This window comes from Microtus pennsylvanicus, chromosome X (genome assembly GCF_037038515.1).
Source record: "Microtus pennsylvanicus isolate mMicPen1 chromosome X, mMicPen1.hap1, whole genome shotgun sequence".
Taxonomy (NCBI): domain Eukaryota; kingdom Metazoa; phylum Chordata; class Mammalia; order Rodentia; family Cricetidae; genus Microtus; species Microtus pennsylvanicus.
The window spans coordinates 1,141,195-1,160,787 of NC_134601.1; the positions used below are offsets into that span (position 1 = coordinate 1,141,195).

General features: G+C 43.3%; 1 protein-coding gene across 6 annotated transcripts in view; it reads right to left on the minus strand.

The window, feature by feature from the left end:
- Hs6st2 (heparan sulfate 6-O-sulfotransferase 2) overlaps positions 1-19,180 on the minus strand; it is a 271,676-nt gene extending 252,496 nt beyond the window's left edge. Inside the window, exons 1-2 of one of the 6 annotated variants that reach the window (XM_075957553.1) lie at positions 18,395-19,180; positions 17,071-17,589 (exon numbers count right to left, since the gene is read on the minus strand). In XM_075957553.1, the coding sequence (XP_075813668.1) occupies positions 17,071-17,589; positions 18,395-18,825 (950 nt within the window). In that variant the 5' untranslated portion in view covers positions 18,826-19,180. Of the gene's footprint in view, positions 1-17,070; positions 17,590-17,708; positions 17,787-18,055; positions 18,208-18,394 lie in introns of those variants that run through there. The other 5 variants (XM_075957554.1, XM_075957555.1, XM_075957556.1 and 2 more) reach the window with 5 other exon arrangements.
- Positions 19,181-19,593: the final 413 nt, after the last annotated feature.

Here is a 19,593-nt window from a genome sequence, read left to right on the forward strand (position 1 = left end):
GCATCAGACCATGGCTTCTCTCAAATGCCATGAGGTAGATAGGTTCTGAAGTTTATGCAGCCATTAGAAGGTGAGGGCGGTTCATGACTAGATATGGAAAGGGGTAGTGGGGAGCACTAAAGGGCACTCTGTCATATAGTTATGGCAACAACTGTATTTCTCTTCCTCAGATTCATAGCCTCTAACTTCTCACCTGGAATTCCCACTGCTTCTTCCACATTTCTAACTCCTTGAAGTTTTAGGGAAAACTTTATTTTGCTAGGCTTTGTCTGATAAGCTAAATTCGGGAAACAACAAAAACCAAAGCAAAATGGGCATACACACACCTGGCGCGTTATGGTACTCAGTTGTTTGTTTGGCTTCGTGGTGGTTTTTGTTTGTTTGTTTGTTTGGTTGGTTGGTTTTTGGTATTTGAGACCTTGTCTCTGCTAATCAAAATGTCTGCTTTCTAGACTCTGACTGCAGCAAACAATAGAGCTGGCTTTAGTGTTATCTACTTGTCAGCATGGAAACATGACCATTGTGACATTCTTTAGAACATCCATTCCTGGCCAAAGTTTACAACCTAAGACCTCCACATCAGTCTCTGGACAATAAAACATAGCCTTGCTACTATAAATAAGGCAGGGCTACAAGATAAACCGGGGCCAGGATATAGCTCAGTTGGTAGAGTACAGCTTGCCTACAACCTTGAGTTTGATCCCCAGACTGTATAAATGGTGGTACACAGCTCTGTAATCCCAGCACTCCAAGAGGACAGGAAATTCGAGGTCACCTTCTGCAACATAGTGAGTTTGAGGCCAGCCCAGGATACACAAGACTGTCCCCCAAAACAAAACAACATGACATTCATTCTAATACAACTAAATTAATTAAAGAAGAAAACTCTGACTTTCATGAATACAGATCCTGTGTGCAGCCTTTTATGAAGCTTTGGTTGAACTCTGGGAAATTATGAGCCGGTTTTCCACAGCGGCATTAGACAAGGTGTCCACGACACAGACGCCCTCGTTGAGCTGAGCTGGGCAAATCTGACTCCATTAAGTAGTTTAGCTGAGCTACACACCTTCAGCTTTCCACATAATCAAATCACACCCCTTTCCGCACAGGAGGAAATTCTGGAACCCAAAAGTGTGCAATCAGTCTCACCCGAATGGATCTATCACGCCATCCAGGTCTCTAAGCGCCTCACTAATAATTTCTCAAAATCATTTGGAATAAACAAACATCTCACTCAAGGCTGCGTGTGTGCAAATTCTGGCACTTTAAATGGATTCTATACCTAAGCGCATGAACCAAAAACCATGGGAACAATTGGATTAGGAAAGCAAGGCTTTAAAAAATAAACCTCCTCTACCTAGCATTAAGTCACCAAACATTGTCAAACACATCAGTTGCCTAGTTATTTTGTGTGTGCATGTACCTATCTTTGTAACCTCATAAACATATAAATGAGGAAGAGATGCAGATTTCATGTACACCCATATGGTGAGAAATACAGAAGCTGCCAAAAGACTGTAAAATCCTATACTAATCTTAAAATCGTCTCTGCCTTCTTCTCCTTTGTTTCTTGCTTGTCTGTATAAGGTTAGTTGGTTGGGGTTTTTTTGTTCAAGCTTCTGGGTTTTGTTTTTTTTTTAATATTGCTTTCCTCCAAAATCACAAAGAATAAACTGTGGGTGGTAAATACTAAGAATGGATCTTTACCTGAGAGTGAAATATATGTTAATTAATTTATTCAAAATGAAATGTTAATAATTTATTTAACTTTATTTTATGTGTATTGGTGTGAAGGTGTCGGATCCTCTGGAACTAAAGTTACAGACAGTTCTAGGCTGCCATATGGGTGGTGGGAATTGAACCCAGATCCTCTGGAAGTGGTCAGCAGCCAGTGCTCTCAAATGCTGAGCCATCTTTCCAGCCTCTCAACACTAAAATTTTTAAAAATAGTGATTCAACTTCACATTCTCATTCTGGTCTTTAATGGGTTAATTTTTCCTAGGTAGTCCTGGTGCATATCATTCAGCCCCTTATGCTTCGTTTCAACAAGTGTTAATAAACTAGCATGGGCTGCTACACTCTTGGAAGATACCTGCATCAAAACCGGTCACAAATATTGTCCGTACAATATTTGGCAAAAGGAAAAAAAAGTTCAAGCAGTATACTCTGCTGGTTAATTTTGCACTCAGCCCTTAGTCTTCTTTAAGTGGGCGCCAGCTCAAGCTTGCACTGGCCTCAGGGTATACTAGGCATGACCATTCTTCCATGTCTTCAACCTATTTTATTTTCTTTGCCATCCACGCTAATAATGCCTGCCAGGCTAGTAGGCTTCTGCTAATTTGCATGTAACTTAATGACACTTTTTTGAAGCTGCCTCTTCCAAAAGGAGGGGACAGTGACAAAAAAATTTGCTGTCCTTGCTCACTTGGTTATTTCAGAACCCAAATATATTCGTATTAGCTTCATGACAAGACCCAAGGATAAGAACAGGCTCTCAAATTAAGGTTTTGAGAGAGAGTCTCTTCATTCCACCAGCTCCTCTGCTTCCATGGTACAGGAACTGCACTTGCTGAACAGTCAGTCACGCTCCTTCCAAAACACTGACCTACACAGACCAAATGTAGCAAAAACCAATGGCCTTTTACAGAGAGGTCATGATCTGTCGGGACACTGCAACTGATAAACTGATATTACTACTAAAGCAACAGCAACATTACAGAAGAAGCGAGGGGGCTGACTCCTTACAAATCTTCCACTGACTGCACAGCATATTTTCAGTGCACGCAAGGAAGCAATTAAACTATAGCTAAGAACCTCATTTTCTGTAAGAACAAAACAAGGGAACCATTTCTCTAACCTCTTCTTTCTCTTAGTTTTGATTTTGTTTGTTTATTCAAGATAGGGTCTTGTTATTTGCCCAGGCTGCCCCTGTACTCCTAAACTTGAACACTCCTTCATGTCAGTTTCCTGAGTACCCAGCCTAAAAGTGGTTGTCACTATGTCCTCCTCATTTAAAAAAAAAAACTTTCTCCTTTCCAGGCAGTGGTGATGCAGGCCATTAATCCTAGCACTCAGAAGGTAGAGGCAGGGGTGTCTCTGAGTTCCAGGTCAGCTAGGGCTCTTACACAGAGAAACCCTGTCTCGAAAAAACAAAAACAAAAAGACAAGAAAAAGTTTCTCATGTGTCATGGTTTGAATATTTAAGGGAAAAAAATGTCTTCTAAAGATTCATAGGAAGGTGAGGGATGTGAGAAGAAGCATGTGAGAAGAAGCCCATCCGAGGAAGGTGCTCTGTGTCCTTGACCTCTTCCTGTCTCTGTGTGCCTCTTGGCTGCCCAGATGCCAAAAGGTATACAACTTTGTTCCTTTGCTTCATTGTGGCCTAAAATAAAGTAGAGTTATCTTACCTTGAGACAAGGTCTCTCAAACTATGAGCCCTCCTTAAGTTGTCTTCCTTAATTACTTGTTAGAGTAACAAAAGAAAACTCGCATGACCAACCTTTAACCCTCTGTAAAAATGAGTCTTGAAAGCATCAAACGTGGAGAGAAACAATTAATGAATTGAGCCTCCTGAAACTGAAAAGCTTCTATAAAGCAAAGGACATAGTCAACAAGAAAAAACAACAGCCTACAGAATGGGAAAAGATCTTCACTAACCCCACATCAGACAGAGGACTGATCTCCAAAATATACAAAGAACTCAAGAAATTGGTCATCAAAAGAACTAATAATTCAATAAAAAATGGAGTACAAACCTAAACAAAGAACTCTCAACAGAAGAATCTAAAATGGCTGAAAGACACTGAAGGAAATTTTCAACAACCTTAGTCATCAGAGAAATGCAAATCAAAACAACTCTGAGATTCCATCTTCACCTCTAAAGAATGGCCAAGATCAAAACACTGATGACAACTTATGCTAGAAAGATTGTGGGGTAAAGGGAACACTCCTGCATTGCTGGTGGGAATGCAAGCTGGTACAGCCCCGTTGAATACCAGTCTGGCGATTTCTCAGAAAATTAGGAAACGACCTTCCTCAAGACCCAGCAATACCACTTTTGGGTATATATCCAAAGGATTCTCAATCGTGCCACAAGGACATGTGCTCGACTATGTGCATAGCAGCATTCTTTGTCAAAGTCAGAACCTGGAAACAACCTAAATGTCCCTCGACTGAAGAATGGATAAGGAAAATGTGGTACATTTATACATCTACACAGCAGAAAAAAATAATGACATCTTGAATTTTGCAGTCAAATGGATGGAGCTAGAAAACATCATTTTGAGTGAGGTAACCCAGACCCAGAAAGACAATTATCACATGTACTCACTAACAACTGATTTTTAAACCTAGACAACAATGAGGACATTAAGAGAGACATACATAGATCTAATCTATATGCAAAGTAGAAAAAGACAAGATCTCCTGAGTAAATTGGGAGCATGGGGACCTTGGGGGAAGGTTGAAGGGGAAGGGAGAGGCGGGAGAGGAGCAGAGAAAAATGTAGAGCTCAATAAAAATCAAGAAAAAAATAAATTAGTTGTCTGAGTTTGAGAGAGAAAAATAAATAGCAGAGTTTACTTCAAAGAGCAACATTTTAAAACAGCATTATGTGTGAGGGTGTGGGGGTGTGTTTCTGTGTATGCATATGTAGGGTAGTATACACATGTATGAGCATGCATATGGAGGCCTAAAATCAATGTCTTCCTTAATCATCTTATGTGTTGAGACCTGGTCTCTCACTAAAACTAGAGCTGACCAGTTCAGCCAGTAAACCTTGGGATCCTCCCATCTGTCTTCGGCACTGGAATTACAGGCATGTGGGGCCACATTCGGGTGCTGGGGATCAAACTCACCCTCATGCTTCTATTGCAAGCAGTTTACCAACAGAGCCATCTTCTTGGTCCCCTTTCTTAAACTTTTAAAAAGATGTATTCTCAAAAGCAGTTAACCTATGGGGTCCTAATATCCTTAATAGTCACATCAAGTCTCCATTCTGCTTATAAACACAGAAGGCGGACAAGGTGTTGTGAATATTTTTACATACTGTTCCATTACTGACTGGCTGCTTAGATTTAGGCAGGAGAGACAGAGAGAGAAAGATAATAGAGATATAAATTGATAGATTAGATAGATAGATAGATAGATAGATAGATAGATAGATAGATAGATAGATAGATAGATAGATAGAAGATTGCAATTCTCTGTTTCTTTGTCTAAAAGTAGATTTCAAAATATCTATCTCAAAGGGTTGTCCTGTAGGTTAAGTGAAAAAATGCTCAGGGCTTGGCTAAGCATATACTCCAAAATGGTGGTAGATCCTCACAACCAATCAAGCCAAGACACCTAGACTTAGCAAGTACTATACAGCTCTTTACTTGGACAGACTTGGAGTTCTTCACTTTTGCATGTAAATTAAGAAACTTGCCATAATCTGATTGATAATACCCATCTACTACTGATCCTTTCCAATTCACTCAAGTATAATCCAGTGCCCTGTGCCTGCTGGACTGGTAACAACAACCAATTATTAAATAATACTGCAAAAGGTCCTTAAGAGTATTTCTTAGGAGCTGAGGAGATGGCTCACAGGTTAATAACATGCATTGCAGTCAGGCATGGTGGTACACACCCTTAGTCCCAGAAGGCAGAAACAGAAAGATCGCTGTGAGTTTGAGGCCAGAACTGCCATGACTACATGACCTGTTCAAAAATAAATAAAAAAAATAAAAAAGAAGACCATGTATTGCTCTTGTAGAGGACCTGAGTTCAAGTTCCAGCATCTACATCAGACATCTCCACATTATGCAACTGCCTGGGGATCTGACTGCCAAGTTCCAGGGGATCTGATGCCATTGGCCTCCTTGGGCACTTTCACTCATGTGTACATAGACCCACATACATACAATGAATGAGAAATAATTTTTTTAAATTGTTTATTTATTATGTATACAATGTTCTGTCTGTATGTATGCCTGTGCACCAGAAGGGGGCACCAGGTCTCATAGATGGTTGTGAGCCACCATGTGGTTGCTGGGAATTGAACTCAGGACCTCTGGAAGAGCAGCCAGTGCTTTTAACCTTTGAGCCATCTCTCCAGCCCAGAAATAATTTTTTTTAAAAAAATGTTATTTCCTTACCCAAGTTTGCCAATACTTACTTTAGGGTTTATTACACAGAATATTTTCAAATCATTCTAGAAGTCTGTGAGAAAAAATTATTCTGTTTGATGGGAATATGTTTATTAGCTATATATATGGCGTGTGTGCACTGGCATATTCATATATTTTATATTAGCTTGTTTATTGTGTGGTTCAAATCTTCTGCATTTATATAATTTTTGCTTGTCTATCAACTTTTGGAAGAAATCAGTAGATTTCATAATTTCTCCTTATCACCAGTAAGTTTTCCGTGTATATAAGGACATGATTATCTGAAAATTGAATTTGCACTTTGCTGATTTCTTTTTATACCCACGAGTGGTTCTGCTTTAAAGTCTATTTTATTTGATATCTGTGCACCTACATCAGTTTCCTTCTCCTTAGTGTCTACATAATATATCTATTACAATCCTTCAAGTGCAGCTGGATTTTGTGCCTTTATCCCTTGTGATAACCTGTGTTTTTAATGGGTGAGTTGGCTACCATCATAAAAAGGCCCTTTTACACTACCTCTCAGTTGCCTAGCTGTAATTTGATCATCCACGTTATTTTTTTTTTTGACAAATGATCTTGCTATGTAGTACCTTGGCTGGTCTCAATCTCACTTGTAACCTATGCTCTGCTCAAAGTCACAGAAATCCTCCTGCCTCAGTCTCCTCAGTGCTGGAATTGCAGCCATGTACAGTCACACCTGGATGCCCAAGTGACTTTCTAAAAATTCCCTTCCTTTGTTCACTCCTGTGAGCAGTTAACAAAAGCCCAAGAATCTCAATGAGAATTGGAGCTGAGTCTACCAACCATTTGTACTCTTTACTAGTACAGTTAATGCTGGCACTGTCCTTGGAGGAAAGAAAACCTTCTAAGACCCTTGTTCCTCTCCCTTCGGAATCATAGTATCGAACCAATAGACCGCAAAGAGTTAAAGTTCCCCCCAGGAAGTTTATGGTTAAAAGGGGAAATGTTCAAGCCAGAGGAGGAACTTGCCTCGCATGAAGAGATTTCATACAGTTCTGACACCCTTGCATAACAGACCCGACCAGTGACAATGGTGTGTCAGCAACACACGGCCCCACATCTTGACTAGGACTGCTCCATTATGCATACCTCCTGCCCTCTATTTAAACCTAAAAGTGTCAGCACACTGAATATGGGCTGCGGGAATCACCTGACCCCTTTTATTTGTTCCTCTTCACAATCTGACCATACTGAATAAATCTCCTTCTGGTTTTCGTGATTGTCTTTTTAATTGGCATACTGAGGATAAGCCTGGTTTGCTGGAGTTAACAGAACCCAGTCTGTGACCCTAAAAATTCCAATAACAATAGGTAAAAGTCAATTAATGCAAGGGATTGTGCACACAGGGCTAATCCATCTGATATAAATCAATACACCGCACAGTTCAATTGCTCTGCGGTTCCACAGACAAGTACATGGATGTAATTCACCAGGACTAAATCCATCACAAGCAGCAGCCCAGTTCTCTCAGGCTCACTAGGGCATCTCTGCTAGTAAAATTTAAAAACCAATCAAACTGAATAAGAAATCTTCGTTGCAGACATTTACACTGTGGAAGAGCGCAATTCTTGACAATTTAGAGTAAATGAAGTGCAAATTATTCTCTTATAACTCAAAATTGAAGCTTAAATTGTCAGTGAAAAAAAAGCCCATAGTTTAATCAGAAAAATATATTTATTTGTAATTCCCATGAGCTCACATTTGATATATTTATATCATAGGATAACAAGTTCAAAATTATTGCTAACTTATAAGTAAGAAATTTATGCAGAATTTGCATGTATTGAATTTTATTTTGAATCTGCATGTATTCCTATATTTGAATATTTATAATATTCCAGAAAAAGCACAGTAGAATGTGCAAGACAGATTTATTTAGTGCAATGCTCTGAAATGTGTCAGAGTCTTCAACACTGTTCTAGAAGGCAAAATGGCAGAAATAACAAATGGATGCACTAAGACCAACTGAATAATCCGCACAGCCCAAGACCTAGTGGAGCGAGAAAAGTTCTCTTGCCAATAAATATTTTACTGAAATTCAGACAAATATTTCCCTAAGCTTACAATGGCATTGTTTTACACGACATGTACCATTAAGTGGATTATTCATTATCCTTTAATGGAAAGAGGGAAATTCCCATTCATGCCTTTCTTTCTAAACTCAATCACTAAATACCTCGTTTTTTGTTATGGAATGTCAATATTAGCTTTTTGACCATGAATGACATTGTTTATGCTGCCAAAATAACTTCCACACTGAGCGTAGTTTCAATGGAGGTTCAACAATAAGAGTGTGCACCTTGATAGATGTATACAGAGCTGCCCCACAGACATCCAGAATAGCTGGGAAATAAAGTGTTCTAGTGGCCTTCACGAATGTCTAATTAAAGGGAAAGTTCTTAGGCAGTGAAACTGCTCTAAGAAGGCTGTCCAGCTGTAGACCCTTTTTTCCTGAATGAAAGCCACACATGCACTAATGGATAGCAGTCCTCACAGATGTTGAGAATCATAACCCTTAACCAATCTCAAGGCTTTGCTCTTCTACCTGTGCCATCAGCTCACTTAGAGTAAGTACCATGAAGGCCAATGTTCTCACTAATCTTGAAGAGCCATGGTCAAGCAAAACCAAGCCTTCTAATTCCAACCGAGGAAAAGTATTAGCTTCCTGTTGCCCCGAGTCCTACAGTGAAGAAGAAACAATAGCCAATCACCTAGACATTTCTATGCTATGCTGGTGTAGAGTTCCATGGAATGTCAGAAATAGATTAGCCAATTAGGCAAAAAATCAGCTTCCAGTGCTGGACTAATGTGACTTAGCAGCGCTGGCTTTGAGTGGGAGGGTTGACTGGACTGAAGCTACTCTCCTCATTAAGGGCTATCAGGACATCGAAAGGCTAATGAAACAACCACAGACAGTCTTCAGGGAGCGAAAGTTAGACACAAGTAGATTTTTCACAGACACAAAAAAACTTTGTCTAAAAAACTTGGTATTGTTTACTCATTTATTTATTCATCTATCTATCTATCTATCTATCTATCTATCTATCTATCTATCTATTTATTTTGAGGCAGGGTCTGGGCTAACCCAGAAATCAATGCTTAGGCTAGTCTGGCCTTGAACTCACAGAGATTTGCCTGCCTTTGCCTCTGGAGCACTTGGTTTAAAGGTGTGTGCTGCCAGTCCAACTATGTCTACTTGTATTATCAAATTGATATGCTTGCAAATAAAATTCAAAATTCTCAGAATATCAGAATAAGAAAAACAAATCACTTCCCTATCTCTTAAGATCCAAGTGTGTCTTCTTCATATCCATATTCTTTATTGCTTACATTTAGCAAAGATAGATTTTTCTATTAATTTCTTATTCCTCCTCTGCTTTAAAAAAGAAAAGAAAGTTTTAGTTATACTGGTTTCATAATTCTATGGGGTTTTTGCTTAGTAATGAGTCACTAACATGTCCCATATTTTATAACAGGACATTGACATGGGTTTTGCATTAGTAATCCTCCAAGTGAATTCCCTGATACCCTCGAAGCATTCTTGTCTTGCTTTTTTTTAAAAAAAAAACACTACTTATCCTTTCTCTTTTTTAACATTTTATTTATTTATTTGTTTATTTATTTATTTATTTATTTATTTATTTATTTATTTATTTATTATGTTTTCAATATTCTGACTGTGTGTATGTCAGCAGGCCAGAAGAGGGCACCAGACCTCATTACAGATGGTTGTGAGCCACCATATGGTTGCTGGGAATTGAACTCAGGACCTTTGGAAGAGCAGGCAACGCTCTTAACCACTGAGCCATCTCTACAGCCCCAAAGCATTCTTTTCTATGTGGACTTCCTGTTCCCACTGTTTCAACTGAGATTGTTCTCACAACACCTAGTATTTCCCCCATTGCTTCTCTAACAGTTTTAATTCATTAGCTTGTAACTCTTTCCCACTCTACAGAGGCAAGGACAGTCTACCTGGTTCATCGAAAGGCCCACAGCATAAAGTTTTAGTGGTGATAGCAGGGACTTAATGCGGGTGGAGGTTTGTTTCAATGAAACCCCAGGAAGTAACTTATGGGTTAAAGAAAAAAATATTGTGGTACTGTGGATTGAACCCCGGACCTCACGCTTCCTAGTCAAGCACCCTGCTACTGAGCAATAGATCTCTCTAGTGAGGAATAAATATGTTTGATGTTCTAGCTTTACATTATCTAATTTATTTCCATAAGGAACATTCAAATGTATACACCCAACAATAACTTATAATAATTTTGATATACATCCTTCTCAGCACTAGCTACTAATATTTTATTTTTGGTTTGGTGGTAATGTAGACTAGTTTTTATATTTTTGAATTAGGGTTAAATAGAGAGTAAAAAAAGTTGCCCTAAGTTTAAATGCTTCTATTTGAATTTCTTTAGTACTAGGGAGACTGAGTCTTTTTTTTCTATGTCTACAAACTAGTCCTGGGCCTCATGTCCTAAACTGGACATACCCTTTGTTTCTCTAATCAATTCATAGCATTTCTTTGTACAGAAAAGATTTCAGCCTTTTGTCTGTTGTAATTGTTGCACATATTTCCATGAGTTTGACACATGCCTTTTCATTTTTGCTTGTTCTTTCTTTTGACAGATGAACATTCTCATTTTTATGTAATCATAACTGTCTCTCTTTTACTTTATTCAAACCTCTTTTCTCTGGCTAAGAGGGCCATGCGTGAAGTGTAGCTATCATTTAAATAATAATGCCAATTGTGAATCCAGATGAACTGGGTTCACAGATTCCCACATACACCACTAAGCTTTAACCAGGGCCAGAGCCACTGTTCCCATCTCCTTACGAACCCTGCCCACTAGGACTCTAGGCAACATGCACCAGCCACTGTGCCTTAGCATTCTCCCAGCCCAAACTACATCCCTACTCAATCTCTCTGGTTTAATCTATAGCACTATCTCAATTGGAGAGTAGAAATCAGAGGGGTACCTTTAAATGTCTTTACTTACTGTTGTTCCTTTGATACTCTTCTGTTTAAGACCTCATACTCACATGGATTCATATTCTCCATCACATTTCCAGATTCCTTATGGTGGGGTGTCACCCCCATCTACCTCCACAGCCATTACTTCCCCAAGTATGAACCTTCTCTCGGTTTTGCTCCTAGCGAGGTCAAGCTCATAATACCCACTGGCTCTATTTTGCCAAGACGATGCCATAACTAGTCACAGGGCCTCAAGGACCCATAAACCTTCTCAAACAGATCTCTTTCTTTTTTAATATTTATTTATTTATTATGTATACAATATTCTGTGTGTCTGCCTGCAGGCCAGAAGAGGGAACCAGATCTCAGTTCAGATGGTTGTGAGCCACCATGTGGTTGCTGGGAATTGAACTCGGGACCTTTGGAAGAGCAGGCAATGCTCCTAACCACTGAGCCATTTCTCCAGTCCAGATCTCTTTCTTTTCAGCTTGTCCTTCATACTTTATAGAGGAACAGGCTTTGGGAAACATCTTGTTTAAATCTCCCGTTTTGCAGAGAACACATTGCAGGCCAGGAAGAGGAAAGGACCATCTCAGGTCATGCAGTCCTCCCCCCACCATCTTGTCTATACTACACATTTCTACATATCACATGGCAACCTTTAGGGCCTTTAGGCAGAAGAGGATGACCTGGGCTTTCTCGACAGTGGTTTACCTCTAATCTCTTCAACCGCTGGCACTAGAACAGGGCCCTGATTATTATGTCTGGTTTAGAGATTAGATCTGAACTAGCACACAACAGATGAAAGGGTCTCTGCTTTTTAATATACCCTGATAAATGCTTGACATTTTAAGGCATTCCTGATTTTCAGATAGTTTTCAAACAAAACACGTCTACTTTTGAAAATATCTACAGTACCACATTGTTCATGGCTGCCGTCAGCTCTGGAAGAGCATTGTCTTCCCTGGAATATAACGGACAGTTTCCTGGAATTTTATTTCATGAGCGACACTGGGAAAGGATGCGCATTCTTTTAATGTCATTTCATGCTATCTCAGTTGACAACTGATGCCCATAAAAAGCAAGCTTTAGTATTTTAATTGCCACATCTTGGCAGTAACCTTAGATTATCAACAGAAGCTAACTCTGAGTAACCGTTTAGACTACCTGAGAACTGGGGAGTCTTGCTGAAGATGGAATAATCTGTTGGCAATCCATACAAAGCCGTTAACAAATCCAGCTGGACTTCTACACATACTGTTGTTCCTCTCTCATTTATGCTCTCTTTCGCCACTGCCCATCATCCTGCTCTTTATTATCATTTGAATATTAATTTTCCTGCACAGGATCAAATTTTGAATGCCTAGTTCCCAGCTGGTGGCACTATTTTGGGAACTAGGAGAAATGTTAGGAGATAGGGCCCTAGCTAGATGGAAGGGGTCAGTGAGGACAGATCCTTAGGGATACCTTACTCCTTCCTGCTTCTCTGCTTCCTGTCTGCTATGAGGTGAGAAAAATCCTCTGCCAGCTGTTCCTGTTGCCTTGATATCCTACCCGAGGACATGGAACCTCTGAAATGGGGCACAAAGAAATCTTTCTTCTCTTTAAATCGCTTCTATTGGGTACTTGGTATCAGTGACTATAAACACAAAAGCACTCACCAAGAGATAAGCTAAGCAAAGGCATCGAGATTGGAGAAGTGGCTCAATGGTTAAGAGTACTGTCTGCTCTTCTGGAGGACAAGGTTCAATTTCCAGCACCCACATGGTTCACAAGCATCCCAGGAATCCAATATCCTCTTCTGGATCCTGAGAGCATAAGGTATGCACATGGTGCACACACAGTCATGAAGGCAGAGTACTGTATACATAAAATATAAATCTTAAAAAGAAAAAGGGAGGGAGGTAAAGGGAGGGAGGGAGAGAGAGAGAGAGAGAGAGAGAGAGAGAGAGAGAGAGAGAGAGAAGAGAGAGAGAGAGAGAGAAAGAGATCTTCAATTAAATGAAGGTGAGAGACCAATGGATCACAGACGGGTGGACCACATGGGTGGCACTGCTTGCTATAACAATTCATTCACTCCCTGCCTCATCTTGCACCACATACCTGCCTGTTTCTTGCCTTGCTGCAAAAGCAATAAAGAGAGGAACTACAAGTAAGGACATGCATGGGATGATCAGGCACATGAACTCTATTCTAGCTTTTTCAGAAACCATTTTAAAAGAGATGGAAAGCTTTTTTATCATATTTGTAAATGAATGGCTGACTTCACCAAACAGAAAGCTTTTCTACATCTAAACGGAAACCTTTTAGTTCATTCCTATCAACAATATGCTACTGGATTTTAATGGTATCCTTCCATGTGGCTGCTCAAACTGCAGGGATATTAAAATCTAGACTGCAGCAGATATGCAAATTCTGAGACTGGCTCCAGCCAAGGGCCTTGAGTCCACACCCATCCCATGGGCACCAGCCAGCATCCTACCAAGTGAAGAACAGGGTTTGTGCACTTTCTTGGCAGTTTTAAATTCCTCCCACAGACCAAGTGACACACTAGAGTTGGCTAGAAACATCGGAAGTTTGGGCCTGGAAAAAGCCTGTAGAATTGGGGAATGTGAACAGCTGGTGTACAACAATGTTTTGATACATTTTTTAAATGGTCTTCGAAATTCTAAAGTGAGCAGAACTCTTTTCTGACCTCAGGCAACATACTGGCAAACAGATGGATGAAGCACAATGTCTAATTTATTTTTTAGGAAATATTAGTTTAATAAACAACTTGAGCTTTTCTCAGGCTCTGTGTCTAGCTCCCTGTCTTCTCTTCTTCACTCTCCCCCGCCCAGACAATATGATCAGTCATTTCTATTCAACAATATATTATTATATATAAGCCAAGCACTTTACCAGTCGCAGAAGCATGAAACCATTTCAGATGTTGCAAGGATGGAAGGATTCAGGGGCTTGCTTTACGGTCCCATGGGCCTTCTTGGTAATCCAAATGCAAGTGAAAGGCTCATCCTCAGAAGGTGGATCCTTCTGACACTCACCAACCATACTTCCAATCTAGCTCCATTCTATTTAGCTTTACAGAGGTTTCCAACATAAAAAGAAGACTCCCAGCAATCTAGCCTCAAGACCTACTCTCGCTGAAAATAAAGCCTTCTTGGTACAGAAATCCATTCTTCTTAGGTCAGGATGGCAACTATGGCCCAACCATTCCACCTAAGCTACAAGTGTAAAATGGCAGTAATAATGGAAGTGAAAGCAATCCCAGCTAGCATTTATAATCACTAGTAGGAAATACCTCATTGTGTTTTGGTAAAACTGTTCATCAAAAGTGTATGGAGTCAGACCAATTTTTTGCTGTGTCACCAAAGACCACAATGACCTTGGAGAAGCCCTTCAGCCTCTTTGGATCTCAATGTCTTCTGATAAAAGGGAATATTCTTGTCCTGCCTGCCTTCCTCCAAAAGACAGCACGCATTCTTCCCAGAAAAATAGCAAGACAATATGAAAGCTCATTACAAAATAGAATGTTCTGACTACACAGGCTGCTCTACCAGGAAACTTCAAAGGTGTATTCTGTAGTCCTGAGACTAGCATCTCACCCCAGCAATCACTAATCATATAGTTGCCTTGACTACTAAATTTTTATCTCCCATGTGAAATCGTATATGCATGCATGCATACACATTGTCAGAGCTCATCCTGCAAGCAGGGACCTGTCAATATTCTGGAAAATCCTGGATCCCTCTTGCTATCATTGAATAATTCTGGAGATGAGCAGAAAGGAGTGAAATAATAAAGGTGCCCTTGAGGTGGTATTGTACTTTTCTAGGAATTTGTACTTCGTTTTCATAAATACTGTATAATCAACTGACTTTTCTAAATGTGGTTCTTCTTTGGTTAGACTAGATGGCACTGTGGTATCACCCTTTTAATGCCCAAGGAAATCACATTGCATTACAAACAATTTTTGCTTCATTTGGGGACAATCCAAAAGGCTACAATGAGTCCTGGTTATCCTATAGATTACATTTGAAGGAACCTGCCAAAGGACAAGGACTACTTAATAGATAATTCAGACCACATTAATAGTGTATGTTCAGACATCACATCCCAACCTTCATGTTCAAAGAACTGGAAACATGCTATGGCTTCCACGACTTCTCTTTTCCTTCCTCACCACTGCTGTAGGAGTGGGAGTCTACTTTCGCCCCAGAGATTGCTTTGATCACCATCCCTCAGTACATCTACAAGCTTAGCTAGCATAAGAAACCATTTACAGTACTGCCAATGTGACCACAGTGCTGTTGTGACAGTAACTTACACAATTCTTGCCATGAACTGAGGCGCAACCTTCCTGTGGCCAAGGTTTTCTTGAGACAGGAAAAGAAATGAGTTAGTATAGACAAGAATTGAAAGTTCAAAGGTTTCAGCCAGACCTCTGGACTTTCAGAAAAGCCACTGTAAACTGAGTCTGCGACCAGAAACCAGAGGATCCCTTTGCCGAAGCTAGATAGGAGAAACCACACCCGCGGTTCATTCTTAACAGTCACCTGCAAAACACCACTATGGCTAGGAAACTGAGTGGGTGTCCCCATGGGATATGGAAGGCAAGACGGGTCCAGTTGGGCAAAGGCAGCAGCAGCACCCTTGAAGGTCCATGATGTCACCAAAATGGGCAAAGCAAGACACACATGACCATGTCCTTACACACTGGAAGATCGCAGTTCCTCTCCTTGCAACTGACTCATTCATAGACTCTCTGCCCCAGCCTAGATAATTTTTTTCAAGAGCTCTGTGAAACAATAGCCCTGGCTGTGCTGGTTTCACTCCAAAACAGCTCCTTTTGTCCACTCCACAGCATCCCATGACCTCCAGGAATTGGTAGAGAGAAGAAAATGCCCTGCTGGCTACAGACTACTCATAAATCAGCTCTTCCTGGATCATTCCCAGTCACCCAGAACCTGAGCTGACCATTGGATGCTAGGTTATGGAATTCCTGAGCCTCAGAAAAAAGCTCCCATGCCCCCTGAAGTCCCTAAAGGTTTAGAGCAACTTGTCAGCTAGTCGTCAGGCTGCCAGGGTACCCCGTCATATCTGAAAAGGACTGTGGACACTTTGAGTGTAGGCAGCAGTAAGGGGCACAGGATGAGAGCTGGGAGGTCTCACTGAGTGTCATCAGACAGTGGCAGAATGGCACCCACTCTCCAGAGAAAAGTGAGGCCTGGGGTGGGGAGGCAATAGAACCCAGGAATGAAGACCACAGGAAGGTGAAAAAGACAGAAGCAAAGTGGAAAGGGAGACAGATCATAGAAAGAGAAAGATCAGGAAGAGGAAGGAAGGAACCAACAGCAGACAAGATGGGCCGAGAATTTTCCACTAGAGAAAGCTAGAAACTCAAAGGGGAAAGAGAATGTAGGTGCAGGAAACTGAGACGAATCACCAAAGAGAAAGAGCACTGGGGCCTTCGAACCAGGTGAGGAGGGAAGAGGCAAAAGAGGCTAAAGCCAGAGACTCTGCTTGCAGAGCACAATTTTTTAGGGCTCTCTAGTGCTCTGAGTGTGGTGCCCAGTTTTGGCTGCTGTTGGGGATGCTCATTCCAGGCTGCCAGGTCACTTTCCCCACACTCGGTCTCAACCACCAAACAGTCCAACCTTCTGATGGGCAGACCAGCTGTCCGGGGCTGCAGCCCAAAGACTTCCTGACAGTGCCACAGAGCAAAGAAGATATGATCTAGGGTACCTAGGGGTTCTACCTATCAGGGACTCAATACTCAGGCGCTAAGGTGTGCACAGAGTCCCCAGCAACTGCGGGCACAGCCTTTCCCGTCCCTGGCTGTGCACAGAGTCCCCAGCAACTGCGGGCACAGCCTTTCCCGCCCCTGGTTGACCCACTAAGAAGTAGCCAAAGACTCACCTGGAAGGTCTCAGCCTGGCATCGCGCTTGCCGTCCACCACTGCCGGCACGCAGCTGGTCAGCTCGGTCCAGTCGGCATGCAGCCCGCAGCTCCAGCCGGTGGAGAACCTGGAGAAGAGCCAGGTCTCCCTCTTACCCGGCCGGTGGCAAGTGCATTTCTTCTGCCCCACGCGACACTCACACGGCTGCTCCAGCTGGATGTTGCGTACCAGGTGACGGCCAAAAGTGGTGCCCCCAGTCTTTTGGATGTGCAGGAACACGATCAGGTCATCTCCCTTGATGTCGAAGTCTACCTTGCGCAGGAGATCACCGCGGCTGAAATTGTAGCGGGGTACAAACCTGGAGGAGTTCTCATCCTCCGAGCGGTACGGATCGGGCACCGGGGAGCTGAACGCCTGCAGGCGGAGGAGCTGGCATTCTGTGCCGGGGCACACGTATTGGAGAACGATCACGGCAAATAGGAACAGCATCACCAAAGCCAGCAGCAGCTTGTTGGATTTCTCATCCATACTCCCGAAGCTGGGGGAAACCCAAGCTCGTTACGTCAGTCCCGCAGCTCGGCCCCGCTCCCGCCTCGCTCCCGCACCGCCCCCTCCCCGTGGCGCCACCGTTGCTCCCCTTTCCCCTCCCGTCCGCACCGAGTACTCCACCAAGGCAGCAGCGGCGCCCTTCCCCGCTTCCTTCCTTCCCGGCAGGCTCAGCGCTGTGGCTTCTGCCGCACACACACACCCCTCACCCCTACTCCATCCCGCTGGCCCTTGGCCCCCTCCCCCGCGGAAGAACCCCGGATCCCTTCCGCGGTGTCTCGTTCCCCCGCAGAATCCCTCCTGTACCGGTCTCTGCACTCCTTAACTCACGCCCACCCCTATCTGGCACCCGGTGCTTCCCGCTCAGTTCTCTCCAGCTCCCATCCCCATCCCACTTGGCCCATGGGACTCTCCCGGGCTCCGGACCCCAGTCCCCTCCGCGTGCGCGAGCTGCTGACCCGAAACGCGGGCTCCCTTGGCGCCTGTCCCGTTGCCCACCGAGTGGCCGCTGGGAGTGGGCTGGGGTTTCAGGGTTCCCCTGGAAAAGAGGGAAAGGAGCCCGCGGGCTGCAGGACTTTGCAAGCGGAGGCTGCGCTGCCCTTTCCCGCTGAACGGCGGGGAGGGAGCCTTACCGCGGTCAGTTGCGCTCTCAGCCGGTCCCGAGTCCCCCAGCCCGGTCACCGCAGGCTCGCTGGAACTTTGAGCCTTACCCTCCAGCCCCAGCTGCCTTCCCTCTTCTCGCTGCCCCGGCTCACCCTGGACCCAGAGGGCGAACCTCAATTTCGCCCACAACGTACCTGGAAAAGGGACTGAAAATCTTGGAGAAGATCGCACTGAGCACGTGCTTGAGCGAGTGGCCCACTGCTGCCAGGCCCCGAGTGAGCAGGGCCCGGCAGAGGGAGCCCAGGTCCCAGCGTCGCCTGAGGTCGTGCATCCGCCTGCGGCGGCCTCGAGGCAGCAGCGCGAAGAGCCGGGCGCGCAAGGCTCCCGCCAAGAAAGAAAATGCCTTTGGGGGCTCGTCCTGGAGCGGCGGGGAGTTGAATCCCAGAGACACACCCCTAGGAGGGCCGGCGCGGACTGAGGCGGCGACCGACCCGGGCCGGCTTGCTGCCAATTCGGCCTCTACTCTGGAATGCCGGCGGGGACAGGTGGTGCGGGCGGGCGCTCCTTGCTCCAGTTGCAGCGGCGGCCGCCCGAGCGCCCGGGCTGCAAAAGCAGGCAGTGCCATTCCCCCCTTCAGGCAACTCAGGGTACTAAGGATCAGGAGCGAGCTTGAATTTATATAATAATGCCTCGCGCCCAAGAGCCCCAGCCACTTCACAAGCAAAAGACCTGCGTTTTCTCCTGTGCTAGAGAACGGAGGTCACTCCAGAGAGCGCATCACTCCACTTTGGCTCGTAATTTCAATCTCCCTTAAAATAGCAAAGGCGTAAATTGGACCTTTTCCCTCTCTCTTTGCCAATTTCCATTCTGCAACGGAAGAGGGGGTATTTTCTGAAAAGGTAAGTCAGCATGGAAATAAAGCATGACTAAAAAAACCTTACATGGGGGATTTTGAGCATTTTCAAAGCACACTCGCCCTTATTTCTCTCTCCCACACACACACTGCCGCTGAATCCCCGGCACCAAGCCAACCGCCCGCAGAAAGATTTCACCCACTACTGTTTATTGAATGAATGGATCTCTAAATACAAACCACATCAGAGTGAGAGCATCTTACTCAAAATGCTGTGCTATATGAGGAAACTGACGCCCAGAGAGAATTAGATATATACCCAAGGTCACACAGCACAGCACTGGGATTTATCTTCAGAAATCCACGAACTGTCCAACCATTTTTTCATAATTAGAGCATGTCTCTTAATAAATACGTATGTGTTTATTATCAAGCCCAGTAGTTCAAGACTCTTCTCAGCTGGGAAACCAGGGGTGTGAGAATTTAAGGTTGGATTTCCATCAGAACAAGGCCCCTGACAACTCGGGACCCAGACGTTTC